Below are 27,191 nucleotides of genomic sequence, written 5' to 3'. Positions count from 1 at the left end.
CTGGCACAGGGAAGGCTGACTCCCATTTTACAGATACAGAAGTGGAAGGAACTGGCCCAAGGTCCCACCACGTTGCGCTAGTGGCAGAGCTGGGACTAGTATCCATGATTCCCAGTTCCCATGGTCCAAGCACACTCCACTCCCTTCAAAACGAGAGCGACGGTATGCCATGCTGCTAATCTGAAAGTTAGGGGAAGTTCGGTTCTCTTATTGTGTGCCCCGTTTACCATTCAGTGCACACCCTTAGAGTAGTGCCAGCGGGCAATTCGTTACCCCGAGCATACTGTATGGTTCCTCGTGACACAGGAGCCCGGAAAGGTTTTCAGTCAGTTAAGTGCAAACACCAAGAAGTGAGAACTGTATTCCAGGTGTTCCTGGGAAGTGTGGAGCTAAGAAGAGACAATTTAAATCCTTAATTATCACCTAATTAATTGAGGAAGTTGCAGCTGCAAAGATGTGATCTTAATACCCAATGGGGAAAAGAAAAACCAACTTTCAGAAGTTTGGCTGTTAACTTTTCCTAAAAGGAGGCGGCTCAGAATGTCACATAAGCAAGTGGCTTAAGATCCTGAATTGTACAGAGTGCTTTCATCCAAGCAGATGTTAGTCCTAGCTGAAGGGTTGCTTTTAACTAGAGGATCCACCGCAGCTTTTCAGAAAGCTTTACCATCATCTTGGCATAGTTAGCAACTACATCCATCTCTGGATATCTTATCAAGAGGCGGGGGCAAGCACACGCACACATGCACACAATTCAGTTTCACACCCTGTTCAAAACTTGGTTCTTTTCTTTTACCCAGTAGCACAGGTTATTGCTACATAGCCTCAATGTGAATGCACCCTGTGTAATCATCCATTAATGGCATGCATGAGACTTCCATAATCGGCTACCAGAATTTGAACTCACTACTCAAGCTCCCAGAAAAGTTGCCTATACCTGGTATATGAAAGGGACAGCTCCAGTAATACAGCAAATTGTGAGATTTGCTATCTAATTAGATCCGTTAAGTAACAGTAGCGGAGCAATCTTCTCCCATATCCTATGGAGTAAAAAAGGGGCCTGGCACAATGAGACAACACAAGTTACAAGAGATTCTCTGCCTGCAGCAGTGAGGGGGAAGGGAAACTTAATTAACACAAATGGAGAATAACTGTGTGTCTCACAAGTAAATTCCATCTGCCTGAATTCTAGGGGGTCCCCATTTACCATAGTGACAAAAGGCGAGAATTGATCTACTTTGATTTCCTCCATCTGGACATCCAAACTGTTCATGAGCTATCCCTAGAAAGCAAACTGACGCACAGATAAAGCCAGAACCTGGCCCTGGTGGAGGGGAAATGCCATAAGTGCATCACAAAGCACTAAAACCTGAAAATTCACCTCTGCTGTGACACCTACAAAACACTCAGTGGCAGCAGCTAGAACAGTGGTGTGCTGCCACTGCTGTTCACTACCCTTATCAGAATCCTTCCCTTCCCTTCTGCTCCCAGCCTGCTTGGACTAGCCACCTGTACTCTCATCTTATCCTCAGTCCTTTGGGGCAGGGACCATCTCTTTGTGTGGTGTATGTACAGCACCTCACATAACAGGGCCCTGAACCTCAATGGGAGCGTCTAGATTCTACCTTAATACAAAAGATAAGCAGCGGAATTGCAACCAAGTGAGGTTAGACTGAGCCCGGTCCCTTTAGAGCGGACTACTTGAGCTGAGAGGACTGAAAAACTGAGGAGAAAAAACAGGGCAGACAAGGGATGACATAAAACCCTATAGAAATCCAAGCTATTCTAATGCCCAGAACTTCCCAGGTGTCACTGTGCTACTAACACACTATGGCTATTTGCAACTTTATAGCAAGACTGGAACAACTTTGCTCCAACACCAGAGGCCACTCATTCCTGAATGACAGGAGACTCTCCATCAGCTGCTAACAGTACAGGGCATATAACACATGAGCAGTTCTGATTCCCTCTAGAGGGGGCAGTGGTGCACACACAGCAGACTGCAGCATCATTCTAAATCAAAATTTAAAGACGATCGTTCAGACCACCTCTGAGGGAAACGGAGCAGTGGCAGCATAAAGGAACCACACTCAGGCTATGTCTACACTACACAGTTTTTAGTGACACATGCCACTAAAAGGTCCGCAGTGTTGCCGCTGTTTGTCGGCTCTCCTGCCAACAAAAAACTTCTGCCCGAACAAGTGCTGTTAGCATTGTCGGCAAGAGAGCGCTCATGAAGACAAAGTGCTGTTCACAATGGTGGCTGTCATCGACAAAACTTTTGTCTTTCGGGGTGTGTCTGTATGTGTGTTTTAACACCTCTGGATGACAAAAGTTTTGTCTTTCATGTGCCAGCATAGATGTAGCCCATGCAAGTAACTTACAGACACACTGGGAAAGAGAGAGAACAGCAAATTGCCTTAGTGCTGCCCCTGAGTGAAACTCTGCAAAATCTCCGTGTTAAGTTACTACGTAGAAAACAGACAGCTTCTATGTGTATTGTTTCCAGGTTGTACCTGGAATACATGCCAACAGCCTGGGCGGCTCTGTACTTTCACCGGGGAGAGGAAAGAGGCATTTGTCCTAGTCTCAGCCTGGTCCATTCAGGCCAAAGGGCACTGCTGGTGGTGCACTGCAAGGCAGAGGTGAGAGGGTGGAAAATCACAATGTGCTAAGGGTTGGTGCCATCAGCGTGAAGCTACAAACCAAGCCACAAATGGGAAACGCATTGCTGGGTAGCCCAGAGCACAGGGAACTTCACCAAAGAGCAGCAACAGTAAGATACAGAGATCCTGGTGCCCAGAGCATGCAGCGTGTGCTGCTGGCACTGCCTCCTCTTTTCCTACCCATGGGTCACTCCTTCTCGATCCCTCACCTCTTTTCTCATATCGGGCTCTCTGCTGCTGATCAGACCAGGTTATTACCGGCAACTAGAGTATCAGTGGCATCCTCTATTTCGCAGCCATGAATCACAACAGCTTAAGTTAGGAGACTGGGAGAGCGTATCTGCACAGGTGACCCTTTTCGCATCGGCACAGTTAGATGTTAGCTCTGGGAGGGATTGTAATAGACACAAGCTGCAGCTGCTCCTGCAAGAAGTGTCAGCCAGTTTAACCCCTAGCTGTCTAGTATTTAATCCTGTGCGTGACCTAGGCTGATTTGGTGTGATACAGGCAACTGCCCTAAAAACAAGGCAAGTTTACGAACTCATCTATAACAGAGATCATATCACAAATTACAGAGGAGATATTCTCTTTCCAAACCCGCCTGGCTCCCCTTGCATCCAGGGAGAACACACCTCGAAGCTTGGAAGCTACCTTTGTTTTAATTTGTGATCACATAGCCCCACACAGGCACCTTTAATTCAAAACCTAATGCCTCTGTCTGGTGATACCTACTGGTTTAAAACTGACTCAGGAGTCTGGGAGGCTCGTAGGATTGCCAACAGGATGTGAAGTCTTTCACTGATCCCATCCAATGGCTTTGTGGTGACCTGTGGATCATCTCTGTCTGACACTATACGTGTTCCCTTAGCAACAAAGTTGGTACTAACTGACCTTTTTGTTGGCAGCCTCAGCATGGACCATGCAATCGTTGGCCTCTTTGAAGAAAGGGCTCTCCTCTCACACTAAAGGCATAGCTACACTTGCAGATGTAGAGTGCTCTGAGTTAAACCAGCCTTCGTAGCACACTAGGGAAAGTGCTGTACTCTGTCCACACTGACAGCTGACAGCGCACTGGCGTGGCCATATTAGCAGCTCTGGCAACGGCCACAGAGAGCAGTGCATTGTGGTAGCTATCCCAGCACGCAAGTGGCTGCAACGTGCTTTTCTAATGGGGGTGGGGTGGAGTGTGACAGGGAGTGTGTTGTGTGTATGTGGGGGGAGAGAGAGTGGGTTTTGGAGGGCTGGGAGCATGTCAGCATGCTGTCTTGTAAGTTCAGCCAGCAGCAGACCTCCCCCCCGACACACACAGCATTCCACAGTAAAGGTTCCTTTGTCTCGGAGCAGATAAGCAGCCGGCTGTCAAACTGAGCTTTCAAAGGGCATATCCAAAACAGTGACAAGAGTGGCCACTTGACTTAAGGGGATTACGGGATGTTTCTGGAAGCTGATCAGAGCACAGTAATGCAACACCTTGTTCACACTGATGCTGGGGCGCTCCAGTGGGGGCGCATCAACTGTTATCCTACTCGCCGAGGTGGAGGACCAGGTGCGCTCTAGCCGTGGAGTGAGAAGGCTCTACGTGCCTTGCCAGTGTGGACGGGGAGTGAGCTAGTGCACCCGGAGCTCCTTTAATGTGCTGTAACTCGCAGGTATAGCCAAGCCCTTAGAAGTGGTCCTGCCACGAGGACATGAGGAAACTCGAACAGCCCTTCCTTCTACCTATTCTAGGGATAAACAAAAGGACTTCAGCATCCAGGACCCTTGACTTGACACTTACTCAGTTATAGCACCTACAGTTAACAAAAAGCGCCATTTTTTAAAGCAAAAACACTCGAGCTAACAATTTGAGCTGAGAATAACTGAGTTCAAACTGAAAAACCTGGAAAAAATTAATTTCTAACAAGCCGTTCCCCGCCCTCCCCCACTTTTTCTCACTGAAATTAAAAACAGAAAAAAATGTTGTTTGGGTTGAACAAATTGTTTCAAATTGACCTTTCCAAAACCAAAATGTTGATTTGAAATTAAATACTGAAATGGCTTGGTTAGAAAGTGTCAAAACAAAATGCTTTGACATTTCCAAACATTCCCCCTTTTCATCCAGCTTTGGAAACAAGCTTGAAACCACTCTCTCTGGGCCTTGGTCAGAAGACAGATGATAATGATTTATTATTATTATTATTAATGCTTCTAAAGCCCTTTGGTGATGTAGGGGTGTTAAATGTTGCTAATATTAATACCTATTAATAATGGAGACTGTAAATGAAGAGAGGTGGGATAGTGGTGACCTTCACTTACCTTCCAAAGCACTCTGGCTACTTCTCACCTTAGGAGCTGCAAATAATTCAGTTATCTTTTAAAAAGTGTTGACGGAGAGGGGGACATTTTTATTTTGCCTGTGGTTAGAACACTCACATCCGGAACAGGTATGTTTCCTATCAAGAGTGATAATGCAGGGTTTTTACAGCTGCCTAGGGGATTTGGAAACTAAATTCCTAGTAATTTTAATTGGAATTGGTGCCCAAATCTCTTAGTCATACAGTTACATGTATGCGCACACATATAAGTGGCATGTCTGGCAAGCCTGAAGGTACGGTTGATAGGAAACAATACTTCTCTGGCACATGCATGGACAAGACAACTGATTCTCCTCTTGCTGACACCTGCGTGACTCCTTGATTTCTACAGAGTTAGAATTTGTACCCGCATTTGTACCCAATTTGTACCCGCATACATGGGATCTGAATCAGGCTCAAGGGGCTCACATTCTGGGGCCAATCCTGAGCTATGTTGCATGGATGTGCTGGGGGACACGAGACTCCTCTTCTCCATATGCAACAGGAGGGTGCGATTCCTATCTAGGTTCCTAGCCCGGATGGTACTAAGAGGAGTGTCAGCTTCTTGACCACATCCCCACAGGGTCTAGTTTGCTGTCTAAGATATAACACAGAGTCCTGTGGCACCTTACAGACTAACAGATGTATTGGAGCATGAGCTTTCGTGGGTGAATACGCACTTCTTCAGACGCATGTAATGGAAATTTCCAGAGGCAGGTATAAATATGCAGTTCAGAATCAGTCTGGAGATAACAAGGTTAGTTCAATCAGGGAGGATGAGGTCCTCTTCTAGCAGTTGAGGTGTGAACACCAAGGGAGGAAAAAATGCTTTTGTAGTTGGCTAGCCATTCAGTCTTTGTTTAATCCTGAGCTGATGGTGTCAAATTTGCAAATGAACTGAAGTTCAGCAGTTTCTCTTTGAAGTCTGGTTCTGAAGTTTTTTTGTTGTAGGATGGCTACCTTAAAACCTGCTATTGTGTAGCCAGGGAGGTTGAAGTGTTCTCCTACAGGTTTTTGTATATTGCTATTCCTAATATCTGACTTGTGTCCATTTATCCTTTTACGTAGGAGTTGTCCAGTTTGCCCGATATACATAGCAGAGGGGCATTGCTGGCACATGATGGCATATATAACATTAGTGGACATGCAGGTGAATGAACCGGTGATGATGTAGCTGATCTGGTTAGGTCCTGTGATGGTGTTGCTGGTGTAGATATGTGGACAGAGTTGGCATCGAGGTTTGTTGCATGGATTGGTTCCTGAGTTAGAGTTGCTATGGTGCAGTGTGTGGTTGCTGGTGAGAAAATGCTTAAGGTTGGCGGGTTGTCTGTGGGCGAGGACTGGCCTGCCCCCCAAGGTCTGTGAAAGCGAGGGGTCATTGTCCAGGATGGGTTGTAGATCACTGATGATGCCTTGGAGAGGTTTAAGCTGAGGACTGTAGCTGATGGCCAGTGGAGTTGTTGGTTTCTTTCTCAGGCCTGTCTTGCAGCAGGAGGCTTCTGGTACACATCTGGCTCTGTTGATTTGTTTCCTTATTTCCTCGTGCGGGTATCGTAGTTTTGAGAATGCTTGGTGAAGATCTTGTAGGTGTTGGTCTCTGTCTGATGGGTTGGAGCAAATGCAGTTGTACCTCAGTGTTGGCTGTAGATGATGGACCGTGTGGTGCGTCTGGCATGGAAGCTGGAGGCATGAAGGTAGGCATTGTCTAAGAGGTGTTACTAGTCTCCCAGTCAGCTAGCAAAGACTGTAGTTGTTATTACATAGCGTAGGCAGGGTGCAATCAAACGACATTAGAAGTTTTGCGCCATAGCCTAGAGTCAGAGATGTTACAGACAGGGAGAAATGTCAAACTTTGCCCAGGGAAGGAGAGGAAAAACATCTTTGTGCTGTGTGTGTTGGTGTGTTTCCCGGGACTGATTCCTGTTAAACAGGCACCAAAGTGGTGGTAAAATAAACAAACAAAAAATCGCCTTTGGTATCTCATCAGCCAGACACTGGGACTCCAACCCAGATGTGGTCCAGAATCTCCTAAGCAACGAGACGGTGACAGACCAAGACCTCAGCTCTGCTCCCCTCAGGCTGTTACATGGGGTCCAGATTTCTCATCTCCCCAAGTCACTGACACTCCTCTGCTTCCTCATGACATTTCCTTTTGTCTCTCTTTGACATTTCATTGGTGTGGTTATCAGTAAGGCTAAGATTTAGTCATAACTTTTACTAAAAATACCCATGGCCAGGTCAGGGGCCGTGAATTTTTATTTATTCCCTGTGACCTGTCCATGACTTTTACTATAAATACCCATGATGACTAAATCTCTGGCTCTGGGGCTCTGCTGCTCTGGGGACCCCTGCTCCAGCGGTGGGGGCTCACTGCCCCCGGTGGTCTGCTTCTCCAGGAGCCCTAGGGACCACTTTCCTGACCGCCTCCAGGACCAGCCGCTGCTCAGGCAGCTCTGGGGTCAGCTGCATCGGCTGCTGCAGAAGTCACAGAATCGCAGCCTTAGTTATAAGTATCAAGATAGCCCTCGTCAGCCGTTTATGCCAGTGGTGCCCAAACTTTTCCTCTGGCACCCCCCCTTACCACTAATGTAATGTGTCCGTGCCCCCCGGGGCCAGGGGCTGGAGCTGCTGCCACTGCTGGAGCAGAGCTGGGGGCAGAGTAGGGCTGGCCAGGGTGCACCTTCCCCAACTCCCATGAGGGCTGGCCCACCGTGCACCCTAGACATTCCTCCACACCCCCTAGGGGACACGCCCCACACTTTGGAGACCATTGCTTTATGCATGCTCAGAAGCCTGAGGAACTCATTGCTGCTGGAAGTCCTGGTTAGATCCTGTATTTGGACTTACCAGCGCTGGATAATGTAATAATCAACAGCATGTGAGGCTGCACATGTTCTGGCAGGGCAACAGAACCTCATGATTAAGGGGTTCAGCTGACTACCTTAGGGATTGGGAAAGAATTCAGAGAGGGGTTTGCACACCCAGTTGTACTCTCCAGTGATTCTAATTGTGCTCCAAAGCATCAGAGGGAGGCTACTCCTGAATACAGGATGTGGGGGTGATAGAGCATATGGTATCACCGGGGGCAGCAAATTATGTGCTGAGATGTGATGTAGGAAAATCGCAATATACACATGGCTCTCACATAGCACTTCGTAATCTGCAGATCTCAAAAGTACTTTAGTAATATTATTATCTTCATTACAGATGGGGGAACTGAGAGAGGGAAAGTGACTTGCCCAAGGTACAACTGTGAGCCAGCGGCAGAAAGCAGGTCTCCAGTGCCCCACTCCAATGCTCTAGCCACTGGGACTGCCATCGGACCGAGACGGTGCCACCCCCCACATTTTATTAACGTCTTCCCCCAAAGCATCCCAGCTCTGTGGTTCAAATTCTCTATAGCGTCCCTGCTTCCAGACTCCTGGAACGCAGAACACAGCTTGAGGCAGCAGGAAGCTGTAACAAAGCCCGTTCTCACAGGTGGACGTTGGGGCTCTCAACCCTGCTGAGGGAAGCCAGGGAATGGAGGAAAGAGGAAGATAATCCTCTCTGCCAGTTATTACTACTAATAATTAGTTGTATTGCCATAGTGCATAGGAGCTCCTGTCACGGACCAGGACTCACTTGTGCCAGAGGCTGTACGAACACACCACCAGCTGACGAAGAAGATGATAGCTGTGTCAGATCCCAAGATCAGGGATGTGCTAGGAATTATAATTCCACCAGGAGGAGAATGGAGAGATTAAAGGTATCAGAGGGGTAGCCGTGTTAGTCTGGATCTGTAAAAGCAGCAAAGAATCCTTATAGACTAACAAACATTTTGGAGCATGAGCTTTCATGGGTGAATACCCACTTCGTCAGATGCATGTCACCCACGAAAGTTCATGCTCCAAAACATCTGTTAGTCTATAAGGTGCCACAGGATTCTTTGCTGCTTGGAGAGATTAAAAACGTTCAAACACGGAGGCTCCATTCCTACATTGCATCCCAAGAGATGATCACGCCACCTCAGTGGGGCTGGCCAGATGGCATTTCCTCAGTGAGGAACAATTAAGAGAGCTGATGGAAAGGTGGTCTGGATCCAAAACACTTTCTCCCCAGTGCATTTCAACAAACAACTCAGCCAGGCATCTTTCTATAAACCGATTTTCACACTTGAACTAGCTGCAAACTTCAAAGGCATGGAGGGAAAAAAATAATAAAACACAGGCCTTCCAGCCTGAGAAGCTCACCACACTTTCAGCATGATTAATATTTTCCATGTGAAATAATAATCCAGGGAGATAAATTTCTCATCAGTATGTGAGTTATGGATGACAGGCGAGCTCAGAATTCAAATTCATCTACTAGTATTTAACTTTGTTACAGCGATATGTTTTCACTGCTTCCATGAAAAAATAAATTCACAGCATATACTTTAAGTAAAGATGTTCAGATTTCAGCCATGGAGCAAGAAAGCTGTCAATCCTCGATACAATAAAATAAAGAAGGATTTTGCATAGTATATCTTGCATTGATTTCCTTCTACATGGAGGTGCTAGCTAGATCAAAGAGATTTACAGATCATATACATAAGGATTCAATACCCCACCACTGGGATTGAGCACAGCAATGGTTTAAAAGGCCAGAGCTAAAGGTTAATAGAAGTCTCTCCATTAAATTCAGTTGCCTTTGGATCATGCCCTAACAGCAACAGCAAGGGTTAAATGAGTGGGTCCCAGTTAAGCAGAGCCAGTTGAAGTGAGGGGATGTAGTTAGGTAGCAGGGAGTTATCCCAAACTGGAAGTTAGCCAAGACTTTGTGACAAACATCTGTGTGTGACTAAAGGGACTTCCGTGTTGCATCCCATCAGAAAGACAGCATTTCTGTACTGCCAGTGCCATGCAAGGTTCAGAAAAAGGAATACCGTCTACTGAATGCCTTGCCACCACTCCCTGCAGGTCTCCCATCCAAGCCCTGACCAGGCAGGACATTGCTCCGATTGCAAGAGATCAGATTCTTCATATTTTTGCCAAGTTAAACCAAGTTCCATTTAATTTTACAGCAATGTACAAATGCATATCTGCCCTCCTCCAAAACGCATCTTCAAATAAAGATCTGCAACTCAGCAAGAAGCAATAAATAAATAAGGTATGTTTGGCATTTTTGGGAATTATAAGGTTAAAAAAATTGCAGATCAGACCCCAAGTTCATGAATTACGAAGCTTGTAATGATGAAATGCTACAGGGCTCTTCACCAGCTATTCAAATCCAGGCAGCTTATAAATCAAATGTGTGTCACCGAAGGGCCGTGATTGATCCCTGCAGGAGGAATGTGCAAATGAGGGGCCTTGGGAAATAATAATTATCTCTCAATCTGCCGGAGAGAAAGAGCAATAAATGTCCTATCAGGATTCCAGTCTCAACGGCACAGGTGACTGCTCGACACTGGGCAAAGGGAGAGTTCTGTGTTGTACCCTAATTATTGATATTCCATTATAAACACATCCCAGGCCTGGCACAGTCTGAAAGATCTCCTAGCTACATGGGCTGGCACTTTCCAGTAGGTCTGCAGAAGGGAAGATGTCTAGCTTCCAATCAATTTCAATGAGAACTGGGCACTTAACTCCCTTCAGCTCCTTTGAGCAACCCAGCCCCGGCTGCTAGCAGTGAGGTTTTAGGCCACTGAAGCTGGGAGCCTGATAATCTCGATGAACATGTCACTTCTATTCTCAATTGGTGGGCACCCTGGTGCAATACAGTATGTGGCTGACAGAAGGTGCTCAGATTTAGCTGAAATACAGTGCTCCTGATTTTCTGGTGCTTTGCACCTTGGCTGGCCATTCACACCAGTGCAGATTGGTGGCAGCAGGAGTTTGGAGTGGGCATTTCACTGGCTTCCCCTCTCAACACATCACTGCAATATGCATTCGTTCCCTTCCCACACATAGATCAAGTGAGTACAAAGAAAGCTTTCTTCCCAAATAACAAGACATATGACCCGCTCCACCTGCATCTCCACGATTACACTTACCTTAGTGTCTTGCGAATCATATCCTCATCCGTGATGCCATAGTAAGTGAGGGTCTCATTCCAGGTGGGATTCAGAGTGTTCCGCAAAGTTTTTGTTCTTAGTTTATTCGCCTGGAAAAAGCAAATAATATACCTGGTTAGTTAGCCTGTCCCAAGTAACTGCTTTGGTTACAGGATGCAGACGATGAATAAACACTTGGGAAACAAAACACAGTCCATGAAATGATTAAGCAACATACCCGAGCAGCTCTCCTTTGGCCTTCAGTTCCAATACTCACCGAGAGACTTTGCACCACCCTGCTGACCGCCCCCGCACGGGATGGCAAAAATCCCCCTCAACCAGGCTGCTGCAGCAGGTAACTGGAGGTGCACAAAGGCTGTGGCCTTGTGGGTCATTTATAGAGCAACCCAGTTATCCATCCAGCACTCTGTACAATAAGCAGCAAGATGATGGGCAGCTTGGAAAAGAGCAGTAAGACACCAGGGACTTCATTTATATTGCGGGAGGGAGGTGGCAATAGGGTAGAATCAACTCGGGCTTATTAAAAAAAAAAAAAGTTTATTGGTCTGGATGTTTATTTGCATCCCTGTCTTTAGTGCAGCTACAGTTCCTGGCAGACCCAGAACTGTTTCCTGCAGGCACATTTTATTAGATGTGGCAGCTTGTTTTTAACCCCAGGTCACAACGTGGCCTGTTAACACAGCGCTGGGTTGTACCGGAGGGACATGGCCCAGCGCCACAGCAGAGGGCAATTACCATTCTAACAAGGCAAGAGGAAACTAGAGACACACGTCAAGGCTCAGTGTGGGAGCTTGTGAGAGACAGTGATGGTGTTTTACCAAGTCCCAGAGTCCCCAGGTGTAACACAGCCCCTTTGGGACCAGCTGGTGAAGGGGGTCACAACAACTCCTCACAGGCCTGACCGACTCGCTACACTTAGCGCACTGCTTTCAAGAAGCTGTGCTGGAAAGCACCGTCTAGGAACCCAAAGGACATTGTGACAGCAGAAAAGGCACACAGGACTAATGTGGGCATGGGGAAAAACACAACAGACCCAAAGCAGCATGGCTATGCACACAGCGATGCTAACCCACCAGTTCCAATGCTAGTGGTCCAATTTTCTAGCACAGACAAGGCCGTAACAGCTAGAAACCCACCATCCAACTCCTGCACAACAGTGTCAAACCAGGGATAACACCTCGTGCAGCGGGATACTATAATGAAATTTAAAATGGCACAGGGCCTTTTCCAAAAAGCATTGGCACCATAATTGAGTGTCACTAAAAAACAAACTGCTGTGCTAGTACATCAGATCCATTTCTGAAAATAAGTAACCATCCCAAATGAATATATTTTATTAATGCACTATTGAGATGCTTCCAAGAGCCATTGTTTGGATAGATTTATTTTCCTTTTTTTGTTCTTCTCTCAATGCACATTATTAAATCATTGCTAATTCATTGCAAGGCCTGGTGGGAAGTCTGCTCCACCTTGTTACAAGTGCTGGCTACATCCTAGGGCACAGTTAGCTAATACCTAAATGTTAGCCTGGAACAAGTGCTAGGAAGCTTACTGGGAATGTGTGTGGAGATCACCAGAGCATCCCAGCTGCTTTCTGCCTATGAGATGAGTCAAGGCACTGGCTTGTTTAAGGGTCTCTCATCAGCATATAAGTCCTATGGAGCTTTGCCAGAACACAGGCTCTTGAGGAATTCATTTTCATACCCATTGGCTGAACCTCTTCATTAAAAGGTTCCCAGATCACTCAGTTTGCTCTAGAGTTTGAATAAACCCAGGGTCTGCCAACATAGAGGCCAAAATTAAGTGCCAGAGTCCAAATCCTGATGGTGGAAAATCCGTACTTAGTAGCCCCACACCACTACAGTGAAACAACAAAAGGCCATCTCTTTCCCTGCACGGGCTTCTGACCAATTCTGCTGACCAGCAGGACATTTACACGTCATAAGTTGGAGAACAGAGAAGAGCCACATCACAAACCACCTCCTCAGCTGGCTCGAATACCAGCACTTTCAGCAGTGGTGTCCAGGGCAGAAAGGCAGTGGAGACGACACCTATCTCCTAACTACGGGTCTGATCCAAAGCCCAGGGTGCGGCAGAGTGCAGGTTCCACTCCTGGGTGCCGCAGCAAGGCAGAGATGTCTGTTGGCTCCAGCCCAACTGAGCTGCAGAGCCTTCCTTTTACACTTCTGGCCCTGCCCTGATACTTCCAGCCAGGGGTGGGACAGGCTTGGCTTCACCCACCAAAGGGAGTGCAGTGCTCCCTCACTCTCTAGTCCAGAAGGAGGCCACTCTGCCTCACTACATGTAGCCACCTAGGTCTGGCATCTGGATGTAGGTTCTCCACTAGCAGTTGGCTTGGCATCATGTTTAGGGGCTAAACTGGGCATCTACATGTAGGTATTCCAATACCAGTAGGTTGCAAAGAGTATTTAGGTGTGTCAGTACCAGTCCTCGGTTCCCAAGGGCCTGCTTCAGAGCCCAGGTGTGAGATTTGGGTGCCCAGGTATGAGCCCTGCTCTGTAACTGTCTTTCTGCACTTGGGGGAGACTGCATTGCTATGAAAGGTGCTGGGCAGAATTAAAAGCTGCCGTGTTTATATTTTGGAGGTGGGACAAACAAGCAGAAAAAGCGACCCAAATAGGAACTTGAAGGTGGGGAAAAAGGGAAGTTGAGCCACTTCCATTACCCTCACCCAACCACCCCTGGTATGTCTAAGTTAGATTCTCCCTGTGCAGACAGGCAGGTGTGGGCTGGCTTGCCCTGCTCTCCATAAAGCAAACCTCTTCCGAATCTTTTGTACAACTGCTGTGGGAGGTGAACCGGAAACCCCTGGCCTGAACCAAACAAACCAGGATTAGTTATGGGCTAGGGCTTAACAGCAGGGCACCTTTTAGTCGCTGGGCGATGAGTGATGATTGGCAGATTTCCCCTGTCTCTTGCTGATCTTGGTTTCCTTGATGAATTAGTAACGTGTTGGCTCACAGCAGGTTAGGGGATGGTTGTGGCACCGACAGCGCTGGCTCTCCAGGACTGGTCTGACGCTTAGCACGTCGCCCACGCTGTTGTCACCCTGACGCGGCTCTCCTGGTTACTGTGTTCTCTGCAGCTTCTTCCAGGTCTGCAGGAGGAAACGCTGCTATTTGTTGTCTAAGTATCACTGTGCTTCAGGGGGCTAGTGACGTGACTGTCACCACCTGATATCCAAAAAGCATCTCCCTAGCACCTGAGCCTGAAAAGGGCTCACTGGAAACCCAGCTCATTACAAACAGATGCCCTCATTCATCCCATCCTGCGTAGTTTTTATTTTTTCCCTTTCTCCTCTCTTCCTGCATTTGGGAGGTTACATGTAAATGCCTCCAGTGCAGCAGCTTTCAGAATGGGAACCACAGGGCCATGCTGGTGATGCACAGGGCTAGCTGGGCATGTGGTGCTGGCTCCCCTTTGACTCTGGCTGCTCACTTGCATTCAGAGAAGCTTCACAAAGGCATGGGAAAGATCTCCGGTTGTTACTCTGCCATGCAAGCAACTGCACAGTGAAGTGGGATTGTGGCAGAGAGAAGCGTGGTCTGCACAGTGGAGAATAGAAGTAGAGGTGGGCCCAGGCCATTGTGGCTGGCATGCAAGATAATCTCTCTGTTACGGTGCGTGGAGAGTCTGAGACAACTTGCTCTAGCAGATCAGACCTCCCAAGGCAAGCCAGCCAGCTAGCCGAGAGATCACTAACTAGGTGTCGGAGGTGCCCTGTGAGGAGCCTGCCTATGGATGTGGATGGTATAGTGTTTAGTAAGTGCTTGGGAGAGAAGGCACAGCAGTTATTCACTGTCTACTGACTCAGATCAGCTGTCTCTCCCCAGGTTTCTGGCAGTACCCACTCCACTAGGTGAAACAGCCAGCCTTTGATCACTGTCTGTCGGACTCTTTCAGGTCTATAGTGAAACCCAAGCCTGGATGAGCATTGCCGGCTTTTGAATTTCCTCCTGTAAGCTTTACTCAGGTCCCGAAGCACTGCCCAGGGACAGCCTTGGTTTGTGAGGCATGTTGGAAGAGCCACAGTGCTAAGGGATGGTCTGTGGGAGAAGAGTTCGCATCCTAGGACTTCTTCCAACTCCCGTTAAAGTCAAGGGAAGGAGTCTATTGGAGTGGGGCTCTCATCACCAGGCATTAGTGCGGAGATGCTGTGCACTATGTTGCATACAAAGACATCAGTTGCACTGCCCTCCGGGTCAGCTGACTGGTGCTGGAATATTGGCCCTGGTGGAGCTGCTGGTCAATCTGTGTGGCTAGAACGTCTCACGTTATTGACAGCAGGTGACAGAGGGGGAGGAGGAACCCCCAGAATGATCCACAAGATCAACAAATAACCTTCTATCTCCTGCCCCCGCCAGCAGGCCTCCACATGTTGGTGGGCCTGGTGAAGCACTAGGAGCCACTTCTCTTGAACCCTCTGCCTGGAGATTCAAGGACCATTCAGTGTGCAGGCCATCCCTCCCTCTCCTGTCTTCAGCCCAGTGTTCCTGCTGAATGGCGCTGCATGTGCAAATAGGGGAGAGCAGGGTGAGGCAGGAAGATATCTCTGACAATTAAGAAGCATGCAGAGGAGTTTAAGTTTAATCCCAGGTGGTCATTAACAGCCAGGAGAGCCCCATCCCACAGCAAATAAAATCTCCATGTCTGGTTTGTCTCCCTGTTGTGAGTGATGCAGTTTTCTCGAGTTTTCTATTCTGTTCCCTTGCGCACAGTTAATGCTCTGTATGGTGAACCTTTGTGACCTCCTGTAGTGAGTTATTGCAATGCGCTCCTCCTGAAAGGGCATTGCGAAGCTTCAGTTAGTGCTGCCAACTTGCTTGGCTGTGTTTCATTCTTGGGTCCCCAGTTAATTGCTGGGTATGATTCAGGATGTTATGTTTGATCTACCATATAAAACACTGCATTTCGGGTCCTTGGAGGTCACCTCTCCAGCTGACAGTTCCTCGAGTCACTCCTCTCTGGACACTGGGAGCTGAGCATGTCCTTGCTCCCCTCCCTTGCTCTGACTGAATCCTGACTTTCAGTGAGTGCTGTCAGGCCTGTTAACCCTGGTCTTTCCTGAGGAAGTGTGTGGTTCCTTGCCTTGGCGGGGAGATTTTCTGTATCATTAGCTGATGAATGATCAGAGTGTTATTTTTCTTGTATCCACACCTAGAGGACATGGTCAACACATTCCCCTGTACATTGGAAATGATAAATAACCCCCTGGGGGTCGGGGGAGCAGAATTTCAGTATCATTGGCCTGTTAGGTGCATGATGCAAACTAGCAGCCAGAGATCAAAAATATTCCACACACACAAGCTATTTAGCATGCGTTTTCCTCCGTGCTTGTTTGTCCGTTCTGTCAAATGCAATTCTTGCCTGCAATTGAGTTACTGTATTATCTGGCATCTTTCAAAACACACTGGTAATCGGCCTTAATGAACAGTTTATCTTGTGCCAAGCGAGCCTGGAGACTTACAGCCAGTCCTCCCAATGGCCTGTGGTTCCCAGACATGCCCGGTGCCGTTGATAATGATACTAATAAAATGGAAAAGAGAAGGTCTGAACTCTGCCAGGAAGGCAAATGGCTGTCAGCGCCACCTTAAATTTCTCTTACAGAACCAATCTAATTCTGAAACTATTTTACAAAGTTGGAAAACATTTAAGGTGAGCAAGGCATTACAATCAAGCTCAGATGAAGCTGAAAAGATCATTCCTTTTTGCAGTCTTGTTGGGTTTTATTTCTCTCTTGTCCCCCATGGAAACACCTCCTGCAGGGCAGTGATTGTTTTCACTTGGGCTTCCTTTCGAAGAGCTAAGCTGCCTCCTGACCTGACAGTCATACTAGTTGATTCACTGATTTTATTTTATGCTGAAAGGGAGCTCTGCCTGAGTGACATGAAGTACGATTGGTTTTGCAGGGTGTTAAATGTTCATATGAATCAATTCCCTCCCTGTGTTCCAGCTGTGCTTTATGTGACTGTAGGATTGAATCTCTCTCCGAAGGATCAAAGAAAGACCCTTTCACTTACAGGAGTCTCTTGTGTTCTTCCAATCAACTTCTTGTATAATGATAGTAGAATAAACCTCAGCAGTGTTGTGCAAATCCAGGTCTCTTCCGTAGACAGACTGCTATTGAAAACAACCAAAAGGAGCAATACAAAACAGGAGGGGTCAAACACTAGTTAGACGTTCCCATCCTATAGGGACTAAATCCACATGAATCCAAATGAACAAGGTCTGCACAAATCTTTGGGGAGAGACACTGGTGAGTTTTGCACAGATCCCAGCAGAAGTTTGATATGTGTTTTTGGTTGGGGCCTCTAGGCGCTGCTGTAATGCACACAATGTTAGAGCCCTCTTCTGCTGGGTGGTGTACAAACGTGTACTTCTCTGTACAGGAGCTTTTCCCAGTCATACCAGTTAACTTCAACACCGTAACCACTCTAGGTCCTTGGGTGGACACTCCAATCGTGGAATAAGAGTGCCTTTTTTCAGCTTAGCTTAAACTGCTTCCAAAGAAACATAAACTAAACTGGGAGAAGATTCTCCTACACTGGAATAAGAGTGCCCGCATGGGGGAGCTGCACCCACATAACTAGAAAGGTTTAAATTTACACCCTGCTTTACTCCTGTATAGCTTCCCTGTGTAGACAAGCCCTACGAGACAGTTCCGGCCCCAAAGAGCCTACTGCAGATAGACTAGACTAGACAGACAGGTGGGAGGGGAGGGGAAGTGAGGTAGCCAGCAAGTCAGTGGAACTCAGGTCTCTTGACTCCTTGCCCAGCTCCCTGCTTATTGGATTTTGCTGCCTCTGAGTTCTGTCTGAATCCTGGGTGAGGTTCTGTGCAGTATAGTCAGCAGTCTCATCCCACGATTGCTTAGGCCTGGTCAACGTAGCAAATTATGTCATCTTAACAAGTGAGATACTTAAGCCATTCTTACCCCTGGTGTAGACAGCGCTAGGTGGAAGGAAGAAGTCTTCCAGCGACCTAGCTACCGCCTCTCAGGAAGGTGGGTTCCAGGGGAGAACCCCCTCGTCAGCACAGGTAGTGTTTACACTGCAGCACTACAGCGGCGCAGTTGCAGCCGTGCCCCTAGAGTGTTTCAAGTATAGACAAGCCGTTAGTGTGCACTGAGATTTAGGGACACCTTGTTAATGACACCAGACAATAAAAGATTGTGTTTGGTTTGTCAGGTTGCTGAAAACCACAAGGTCTGTCTGTCTGTCTGTCTGTTCAGTGGCCTCAATAAAATATCCCTTTGTATATTAATTACAGTAGAGTCCTGTCTATTCTCTGCTGGGAGGGACACTCCAGTTTGGATAGGACACAATAAAGAGAGAATTTAGGGCTTTTTTAACCTATTCAACTACCCCAAGCTTAAAGCAAGATTACTTGTTGGATGTTTCTGGTCAGGAGACCTTCTTTTAACCCTTGGATAAGATAATTGAAGGGTGATTTTTGCTGTAGTTTCTTTGAAGGGGAATGAAAAACTGCTTCAGAATCTGGAATGCCTTTTGTAAAGAAGCAAGTCCATCTGAGTAGCAAGACTGGCAGTTCTTAAAGCAGGAGACCCTTTACTTCCCGGTGTGCGAAGTGCCCTGCTTACCTCTAATGTGTGCTTGCAAAACAAAGATGATGACTGTAACAATGCGTCTGAAATACTCTGCAGACAACTTTTATGTACTGATTTCATCAGAGCTCATTACGTTGAGAAATGGCCAGAATGAGGATTGAACTCTCCCACTTTACACTCAACTACAGTGGAAATTGCTGCTCACTCAGCCTGTCCCTGTGCCGGGGAATTAATGGAAAAGCCCTACCTGAAATCAGCAGGCCTCTTCTACAGAGTGATGTGTCATTCTTCTCCCCAGCAGGGGGAGGAAAAAAAGGTCTCCGTTGTATTAAGCTCAATCCATCATTATCACTGTGGGGGGGCGGAGGAGGAGGCATCAGAAGGAGAGAGGGAACACAGCCTGTCTTAAAATCGAGCGTCCTTTCAGCACAGGGATTCTGCTCTCTTCTTTCGCCCAGAAGACATTCTGAGCTCCAAGATGAAAGCCAGTGACGGAATGAAACTGTTCAGGGAGCGCTCATTCAGGCTATGTGAACTCAGCACTGGTGATAGAGGTTGGGTTGGCAGCCTGGAGATGAGGCCCCCTCTCTCTAGCTCCTGAAGATGATTAAAATGATGGGGAGTGGTGCTGCAAGGTGCCCCGCACTTCTGCTGCCTCACCAGTGGGGAGCAAGGTGGCTTGGACAGTTAAGTCAAAGGGAATCTTTCCATTGACCTCAGCAAGTTCTGGCTCAGGCCCCCATTGAGTACTTAGCCCCCTCTCCATGGAGATTGTCAGCTTGTGCAGGTTGGGGTGTGCAGCATCTGTGACGTGGCCGCCTATCCCCACGGACGTAGCCTGAGGCCCACCAAAAAAAGAACAGGAGTACTTGTGGCACCTTAGAGACTAACACATTTATTTGAGCATAAGACCCACCAGACTCATTTCCTGCAGGCCCCTGGCTGGAACATCTTTCAGCTCAAGTTTAAAGCAGGCTGTGGAAAAGACCATGAAGGATGGAGATAGGTGGGACAATCTGCCACCCAGTATTCCTCTGAAAGAGCCTCTTTCGCTTCCAAATGGGCTGTGCGCAAAGGTAATACATTTCCCCTAGAGCAGGGGATGAAGCTGTCTTCCTCCCTCGCTTGGAAAGCATTGGCATTTCTTTCATTTGTGGAGATAATGGTGCACAATTGTCACACTAGTTCTCTGCTTCTGTGGTTGCATGAGCCCAGCCTGGGAACGTATTAGTAAACGTCATCCATCTGGATCCCCCTGCCAGCTGGAAGCTGGAATTGTGGTGCTGCTACACCTCACTTGGTGCTGCCAGCAGAGGAGTACATCTGATGCCCTGTCAAGTAGGCTGTGCTATGTAAGAGATGTGGGGGATGAGATGTGTGGTTTTCTTCCTAAACCTTGGGAGGTCATGAGTTTATGCCCTAATGCATGAGGTTTGGTTACGTCATCTTACATCCAGCAGCGGTATTTGTCTCAGTGAATCCCAATGGCTGACACCTCGCTGGGCAAGTATTGCCTTGCCTTTGTTTGAATTTACGTTCTGTTCATTCACTGACATCTCCCTTCCCCCGTGCCTCCCCCGCCAAAAGCCTCTTTAGCTAACAGACCTAAAAGCTCTCACTAGCTTTTTCCAGGGTGTGTCTGTACTCAGGCTACTGCTTGGCTTTCTTGCTTTTGCCTCTGCCTCTCTCTCGGGGTCTGTCTGTTCTCAGCTTCTGTGTGTTCTGCCTTCCCTCACACCCGCTTGGTCACAGTACCCATGCGCTGCTGGTTTCTGGGCAGAATCTGTTAAGCCTTGTTTTAGGTGTTGTCCCCTAAGTGTTTCTTACGAACTATCTTAAGCAAAGGGTGAGTTCACACATCAGTTGGAAGGAGGTTGTACCTCAGCCCATAACAAGGTTTCACCCAGCTCTGAACATTTTCTCTGGTGTTGTGTCTTTCATTATTTGTTCTTGTTATTTTGTAAATTAAAAAATAAAAATAAAAAACAAGGCCTAATTTATACCATCCTACAGCTTGATAATGCCTCTACTTTTCCTGTCACCTGCTTTTATTTGCTGCAGCAGCACTTCTCTTCAGTCTTTGCTTTGGCCATGTCCAGTTTTGCCACAAGTGTGATGTGATAGCTAAAATAAAGAGCAATGGAAGTAGCCAGTCCGTTAGTCCAGATGGCATTGCTTAAATCAGGCTTTGGTTGGCCTGTGCTTCCATTGCTGCATATTCTGGGCAGCTGAGGGCCTGCACCCAATTTATTCCTGCTCTGTATTTTCCTACCGTAGCTAGAAATTGTTTTAAGTGACATGGATTATGTATCCATTTCCTTAATGCTTTATAGTTTTATTGCCCATCTTCATCGCAGTTTTGCTTTATTCCGCTAGATAGTCTTCCTAACCATTCCATCTACTGTTCCCAATGGTTCTACATGGCAGCATAGGTATTCTCCTTTGGTTATCCTGGTATTGTCAATTCCAAGTGTTTAAAAATTACAAGTCAGCTCCTCCTTTCCCCCTCAATATCATGAGATTTTTTTTTCAAATGTTGGGTTTGGGGGGGCATTTTCCCTTCTACATTTTCAAGCTTTTCTATGCAACCAGAAAGGCTAGAAAGTTACAAGGGGAAAAAACACAAACCCTCTGAGGTTCTAACATGATCACCTGGCTCCAGGAGCTGGGGCTTTGAGAAAAGCACCAACGATCACAAGAGTTGTGAAACAATCATCTGAGTTGGCAACACTGCCCTGAAAGAGCAATTCTAAGAAGGAATTCACAAGTCTCACTTTAAGATGATTTAAAAGGACTTTATAGCTGGGGAAAGATGGAGGGTTGACAGTCCTAGAGCATGAAATCCCCTCTCTGGTCCTGATTCTAAGCAAGTGTGTTTGCTTTTAAAAAGATGCTGAAGTTCATCCTGTTACAGCATAAGCACAAATCCCACTGAAGCCAATGGGGCTCAATCATTTCCATGCAGTTAGGTATGGACTTAAGGACAATGCTGGAGCAGGGCCTCTCTCCACAGAGCAGGTACAGCATGGTACTCCAGCTTGTTCTGTAAAGGACTGCCATAACTTAGCAAAGCCAATGGAAAGAGTCCCTATCCAGGATGACGCTGGCCCTTTAAGAGGGAGCAGGGCCAGTGCACCTGTACCGCATCAGCTGACCCAATTTAGGCTTTAAAGGGGGATGCCTGGGGTGTGTGAGGAGAGACCTGACTCGCTGGATCTCTCTCATTAGTAGAGTTAGGAAGCTATAGGTGTAGGAGCATCAGGACTTCGAGAGCCCCGGGAGGGGAGACAGTGGGAGCCCGAAAGGTAAAACCTAAGGGGAACCATCCTTGGGTTTGTAGCCCACAGGGAGCCGAGGAGCTGGCTTTGTTTGTTTAGGTGGGGACAGCAGAACTGCCTAAGAGAGACTATGGGTGTGGTAGTGGATCCTTCGCAAGCTGGGCAGAGGCCCTTGTTACTGTCCTGTTCTCACAGAGGAGACGAACACAGACGACGAGTTGCCAGGACCACCAAGGAAACTGAGGAACCAAACCCCAGGGAGGTAGGAAGTGGCCCAGGGCAGCTGACGACTGACCGGCTACAGGGCTGACCGCGTGTCTCAGTCGGCATGTTGTGGCTGGATCCCCGCCGACCCAGTGGCAGAGCACTCTGCCACTGCTCGGGCCCTGGGCTGGAACACAGTGAAGTAGGGTGGGCCCGTGTCCCCCTGCCACCCTAATCCCAGGGTGGCTGACTCTCCACCTTAGACCAGGAGGCCTGTGCCCTGTGAACCCCCTTGCTAGCACCCTAGCCTGTCTGCTGGGGGCACAAACCCCTTTCAGGGCCCCTAAACTGTGTGGGCGCTCCCCCTTACCTGAACCTCGAGACTGGTTGCCTGAGCTCCCAGCTGAGGCTAAAGCCTGCCCCCTGGCTCTAAAGGGTGATGGCTAATTGACAGTGTCTGTTTGCTGGCTGCCTGAGCCTACAAGCCCAGGCTAAAGCCTACCCCCTGCTCTGCCTGGCCCCAAAGGGCTAGAGCTTATTGACTCGGTGCATCTGCTGGCTGCCTGTGCTGCCTTGCTGTCAGCCCTACTGCAGGGCTACGAACTGGAGTCTACACAAGGTGCTGTCCTGCCCAGGGGTGGGGACAAAGGGCCCAGGCTACTGTTGTGTGTTTGCCTCTGTCAGATTGGCCCAGGGCTCTAGACTTCTTATGGCCTGACCCTGCCGGTACGACCTGAGGCCGCGGACTAAACCCCAAGACAGCAAGGCAGAGTGGCTTCCCTCCCCACTGGAGAGCGAGGGAGCATTACACCACATACAAAAATTAGGCCCAGCAAATAAAAGAAAACAAGAGCTAAAGAGTTAGCTAAAGGTGTGGAGAGACCGAGGCCATGTCTACATCTAAAATTTTGCAGCGCTGGTTGTTACAGCTGTATTAGTACAGCTGTATAGGGCCAGCGCTGCAGAGTGGCCACACTTACAGCAACCAGCGCTGCAAGTGGTGTTAGATGTGGCCACACTGCAGCGCTGTTGGGCGGCTTCAAGGGGGGTTCCGGGACGAGAGAGCAAACCGGGAAAGGAAACCAGCTTCCCCGCGGTTTGCTCTCTCGGTCCCGGAGCCAGCCAGCAAACCGCAGGGAAGGAGACCTGCTTGCTCGGGGTTCCGGGACCGAGAGAGCAAACCGGGAACGCCGCGGTTTGCTCTCTCGGTCCCGGAGCCACCCAGCAAACCGCAGGGAAGGAGACCTGCTTGCTCGGGGTTCCGGGACCGAGAGAGCAAACCGGGAACGCCGCGGTTTGCTCTCTCGGTCCCGGAGCCACCCAGCAAACCGCAGGGAAGGAGACCTGCTTGCTCGGGGTTCCGGGACCGAGAGAGCAAACCGGGAACGCCGCGGTTTGCTCTCTCGGTCCCGGAGCCACCCAGCAAACCGCAGGGAAGGAGACCTGCTTGCTCGGGGTTCCGGGACCGAGAGAGCAAACCGGGAACGCCGCGGTTTGCTCTCTCGGTCCCGGAGCCAGCCAGCAAACCGCAGGGAAGGAGACCTGCTTGCTCGGGGTTCCGGGACCAAGAGAGCAAACCGGGAAAGGAAACCAGCTTCGCCGCGGTTTGCTCTCTCGGTCCCGGAACCCCGAGCAAGCAGGTCTCCTTCCCTGCGGTTTGCTGGCTGGCTCCGGGACCCAGAGAGCAAACCGGGAAAGGAAACCAGCTTGATTACCAGAGGCTTCCTCCTTCCACGGAGGTCAAGAAAAGCGCTGGTAACTGTCTACATTGGATTACCAGCGCTGGATCACCAGCGCTGGATCCTCTACACCCGAGACAAAACGGGAGTACGGCCAGCGCTGCAAACAGGGAGTTGCAGCGCTGGTGATGCCCTGCAGATGTGTACACCTTCAAAGTTGCAGCGCTGTAACTCCCTCACCAGCGCTGCAACTTTCTGATGTAGACAAGCCCCGAGTGTGTGTGAGTGGGTGGGGGGGTTGCGGGGTGGGGCTGGGCAGTTTGTGGAACAGAAACAGGTATCCGCCCCCCAGCTGTGGGGAGAATCCTAGAGAGACTCAAGGCTGCAGCCAGCTGTGGTGGTGGGGAGGTATGAAGAGGTGGGCTTAAGACAGAAAAGGAGGAGAAGTAAATGGAGCTGCAGAGCCAGTGATGCTACCCAAGCAATGTGCTGCAATCCTTTGATCAAAGCAGCTTTCCCCTCCACGCACCATTTTAATGTGCCATGGAGACAAAGAGTTAATGCAGACTCTTATTTTCAGGTTATTTTTCCAAGAGGATCCCAGTTTCCAGACACAGAAAAGGCCTGATGGACCCCTCCCCCGCCCCAGGAGAACTTTGTCCTTCAATCAGAGGTGCACTAGGAAGGTTATTCTACTACTTCTAAGCAGAAGATTAAGAACCACTCTGTTGCTGGAGGGCAAGGTATCCTCCTTTTCAATCTCACACTGGCTCTTTCTTAAACTGTCTGCACCCCGACAGCTTGTGAGGGAGAAGGGGTTTGCATCTGGGGTATAATGAACTCCCTTTCTTTGAGAAGAACCTCGAACCTGTTCCTAATATGACCCAGTGCTTTGAGGACTGAAATGGGAGCGAAGACTCCTGGTTCTACCCCTGGCTCTGCCACGGACTTCTTGGGTGACCTTGAGCCAGTAACTGTTGTGGGGCTGGGTTTTAGGAAGTTAGGTCCCCACGTCCCATTGAAGGGTAATGGGGTTTAGAGGCCTAACTCTCAGAGATTTAGGGCTGAACTTTCCAAAACATCTGTGTGCTTCAGCTACACAGTGCATAAATAGCCATAATGAGGCTTAATCATCTTTGCAAAGCACTTTGAGCTGTGTAGATGAAAGGCCCTACATACGGGTAAGTGCACACTACTACTGCACCTTATACAAACTAGAAGTCTTTGGCACAGGAATTTTTTGCAGCCAACCGGACACTCAGAATGCAAGTTATTCTAGGTGCAAGCTGCATCGTTTTTAAACTCAGCCATTCTCAAGCCCTCTCCATTGCTCCCACTTTGCCCCTGCCACTAAGGAGCAGGAAATGGGAGAGGAATGTGCAGAGACTTCCATTTGCTCTTCACTACCTACAACAGAAATTCCATCAGTGGGCTTGCAAAAATGAAAGGGACAGATAATATCTACTGATGAAAGTGCTCATGGCTCTCCTTATCTTTAATGAAACTGGAAATGCACCATCGTAAAAACTCCCTCTAATGCCCTGGGAGTTATGAATTAATTCAACTCAACTGCAACAAAAGGATACCTCCCCAAAAAGGCCCAATTACTTTGGTGTAAAAGGAGAATGAAATTCATTCATTATATAGATGCACACAATATTTAAATTCAGCTACCTCATCAGTCACATTGACTTCTCACTACACTGAAGCATCTTTAATTGCATCACTCGCCAGGAAATTCAAAATATACATATATGGAAATATTTTCCTTCTAGTTTGTAATCTGTTTTATTATGGACTGCGGAGCTTAAAATGCAAAAGAAGAGAAAGGAGCCTTTTTCCAGAAACGCCTTTCTGCCTGGCTTGCACAGGCTTTACAACCCTTCCACACCCGGCTGCTTTCCAACGAGCTCCTGAACTCAATCCACTGAGCCCCAGCAGTGAGCTGGAGGATCTCTGCTGATCCTGCCAGCCCTGCATGAGTGGGCACGCAACACTAGGCTCACTGAGGGAAGGATTTTCCGTGCTGAGGGAGGGGAGTCTCTAGAGAGTTGTGAGCTATGACAGACATAAGCATCTGTACGAGTGACTTCTCTGGCAGCCTGCTCTTCTGTCACTCAGCCGCTCGTTTTCAGCAGGCTTCTTACTGGGCCCAGAAAGTTCATCAGTACTTCCATCGCTCAAGATAGGACAGTCATGGACAACGATCAGCCACTCCACAGAGTGGGTCACTATGCAGGCATCTCACTAGTGACCTTCCCAGCCATGGGTGAAATTCAGTGTACTAGGGATCATCTTTAAAGCCCAGATGTCTGGGACCGATTTATTAAAGAGAGTGTCTGGGTCTGTTGCAACAGCCAAGACCTTTTCAGTGGTGGTAGTGAGCACTTGATACTAGAGTTGGTCAAAAAATGGATTTTCTTTCCGCATGACAAATTTAGAGATTTTGAAAACAAAATTTATCCTGGATCAGGATGAAAAGACAAAATTTCTAGTTACTTTAGACTACTAACAGCCTCTGTTAGAAAAAGAAAATCAGATCTGATGACTATATTCCCCATCCTGCAGCAAAAAAACTTCAGGACCAGACTTCAAAGAGAAACTGCTGAGCTTCAGTTCATCTGCAAATTTGACACCATCAGCTCAGGATAGAACAAAGACTGTGACTGGCTTGCCAACTACAGAACCAGTTTCTACTCCCTTGGTTTTCACACCGCAGCTGCTAGAAGAGGGCCTCATCCTCCCTGACTGAACTGACCTCATTATCTCTAGCCTTTTTCTCTGTTTGCATATATATACCTGCCCCTGGAAATTTCCACTACATGCATCCGACGAAGTGGGTATTCACCCTGGGGCAGCTCCAGGCCCCAGCATGCCAAGCACGTGGTTGGGGCGGCAAGCCGCAGGGTGCGCTCTGCCGGTGCCACAAGGGCAGCAGGCAGGCTGCCCTCGGCAGCGTGCCTGCAGAGGGTCCGCTGGTCCCGCGGCTTCGGCGGACCCCTCCGCAGGCAAGCCGCGGAAGGAAGTCTGCCTGCTATGCTTGGGGCGGCAAAATTCCTAGAGCTGCCCCTGTATTCACCCACGAAAGCACATGCTCCAAAACGTCCGTTAGTCTATAAGGTGCCACAGGATTCTTTGCTGCTTATTCCTGTACAGTGTCTCTTTAAACAAAAACTGATGCAAGGATTATTGTTTTGTTTCAGATATTTACATGGTAAGGATTTGTAAACCTGTTAGTACTTCCTAAATAAACAGTCACGTCTATTTTTTTCACAAAACAAATTTGCAATTTTGTGTGTTTGTTTGGGGTCAACTGACACCTGTTGTTTTGATTCTGACCATTTAAAACAGACATACAGATATACATAAACAAAGTCAATTTCAAAATGAAAAATAAAAAAACTTTGTT

At 48.1% G+C, this 27,191-nt stretch overlaps 1 protein-coding gene across 1 annotated transcript in view; it reads right to left on the bottom strand.

The window, feature by feature from the left end:
* The window catches only part of DOC2B (double C2 domain beta), a 142,114-nt gene that overhangs the window by 56,820 nt on the left and 58,103 nt on the right, over nucleotides 1-27,191 (bottom strand). The window contains exon 4 of the mRNA XM_030536656.1: nucleotides 11,013-11,122. Within this exon, the coding sequence (XP_030392516.1) occupies nucleotides 11,013-11,122 (110 nt within the window). The remainder of the gene's footprint in view (nucleotides 1-11,012; nucleotides 11,123-27,191) is intronic.

This window comes from Gopherus evgoodei, chromosome 17 (genome assembly GCF_007399415.2).
Source record: "Gopherus evgoodei ecotype Sinaloan lineage chromosome 17, rGopEvg1_v1.p, whole genome shotgun sequence".
In the NCBI taxonomy this organism is placed as follows: domain Eukaryota; kingdom Metazoa; phylum Chordata; order Testudines; family Testudinidae; genus Gopherus; species Gopherus evgoodei.
Note: the sequence above shows the minus strand (reverse complement) of the source record. Positions and strands in the feature narration are given on the sequence as shown.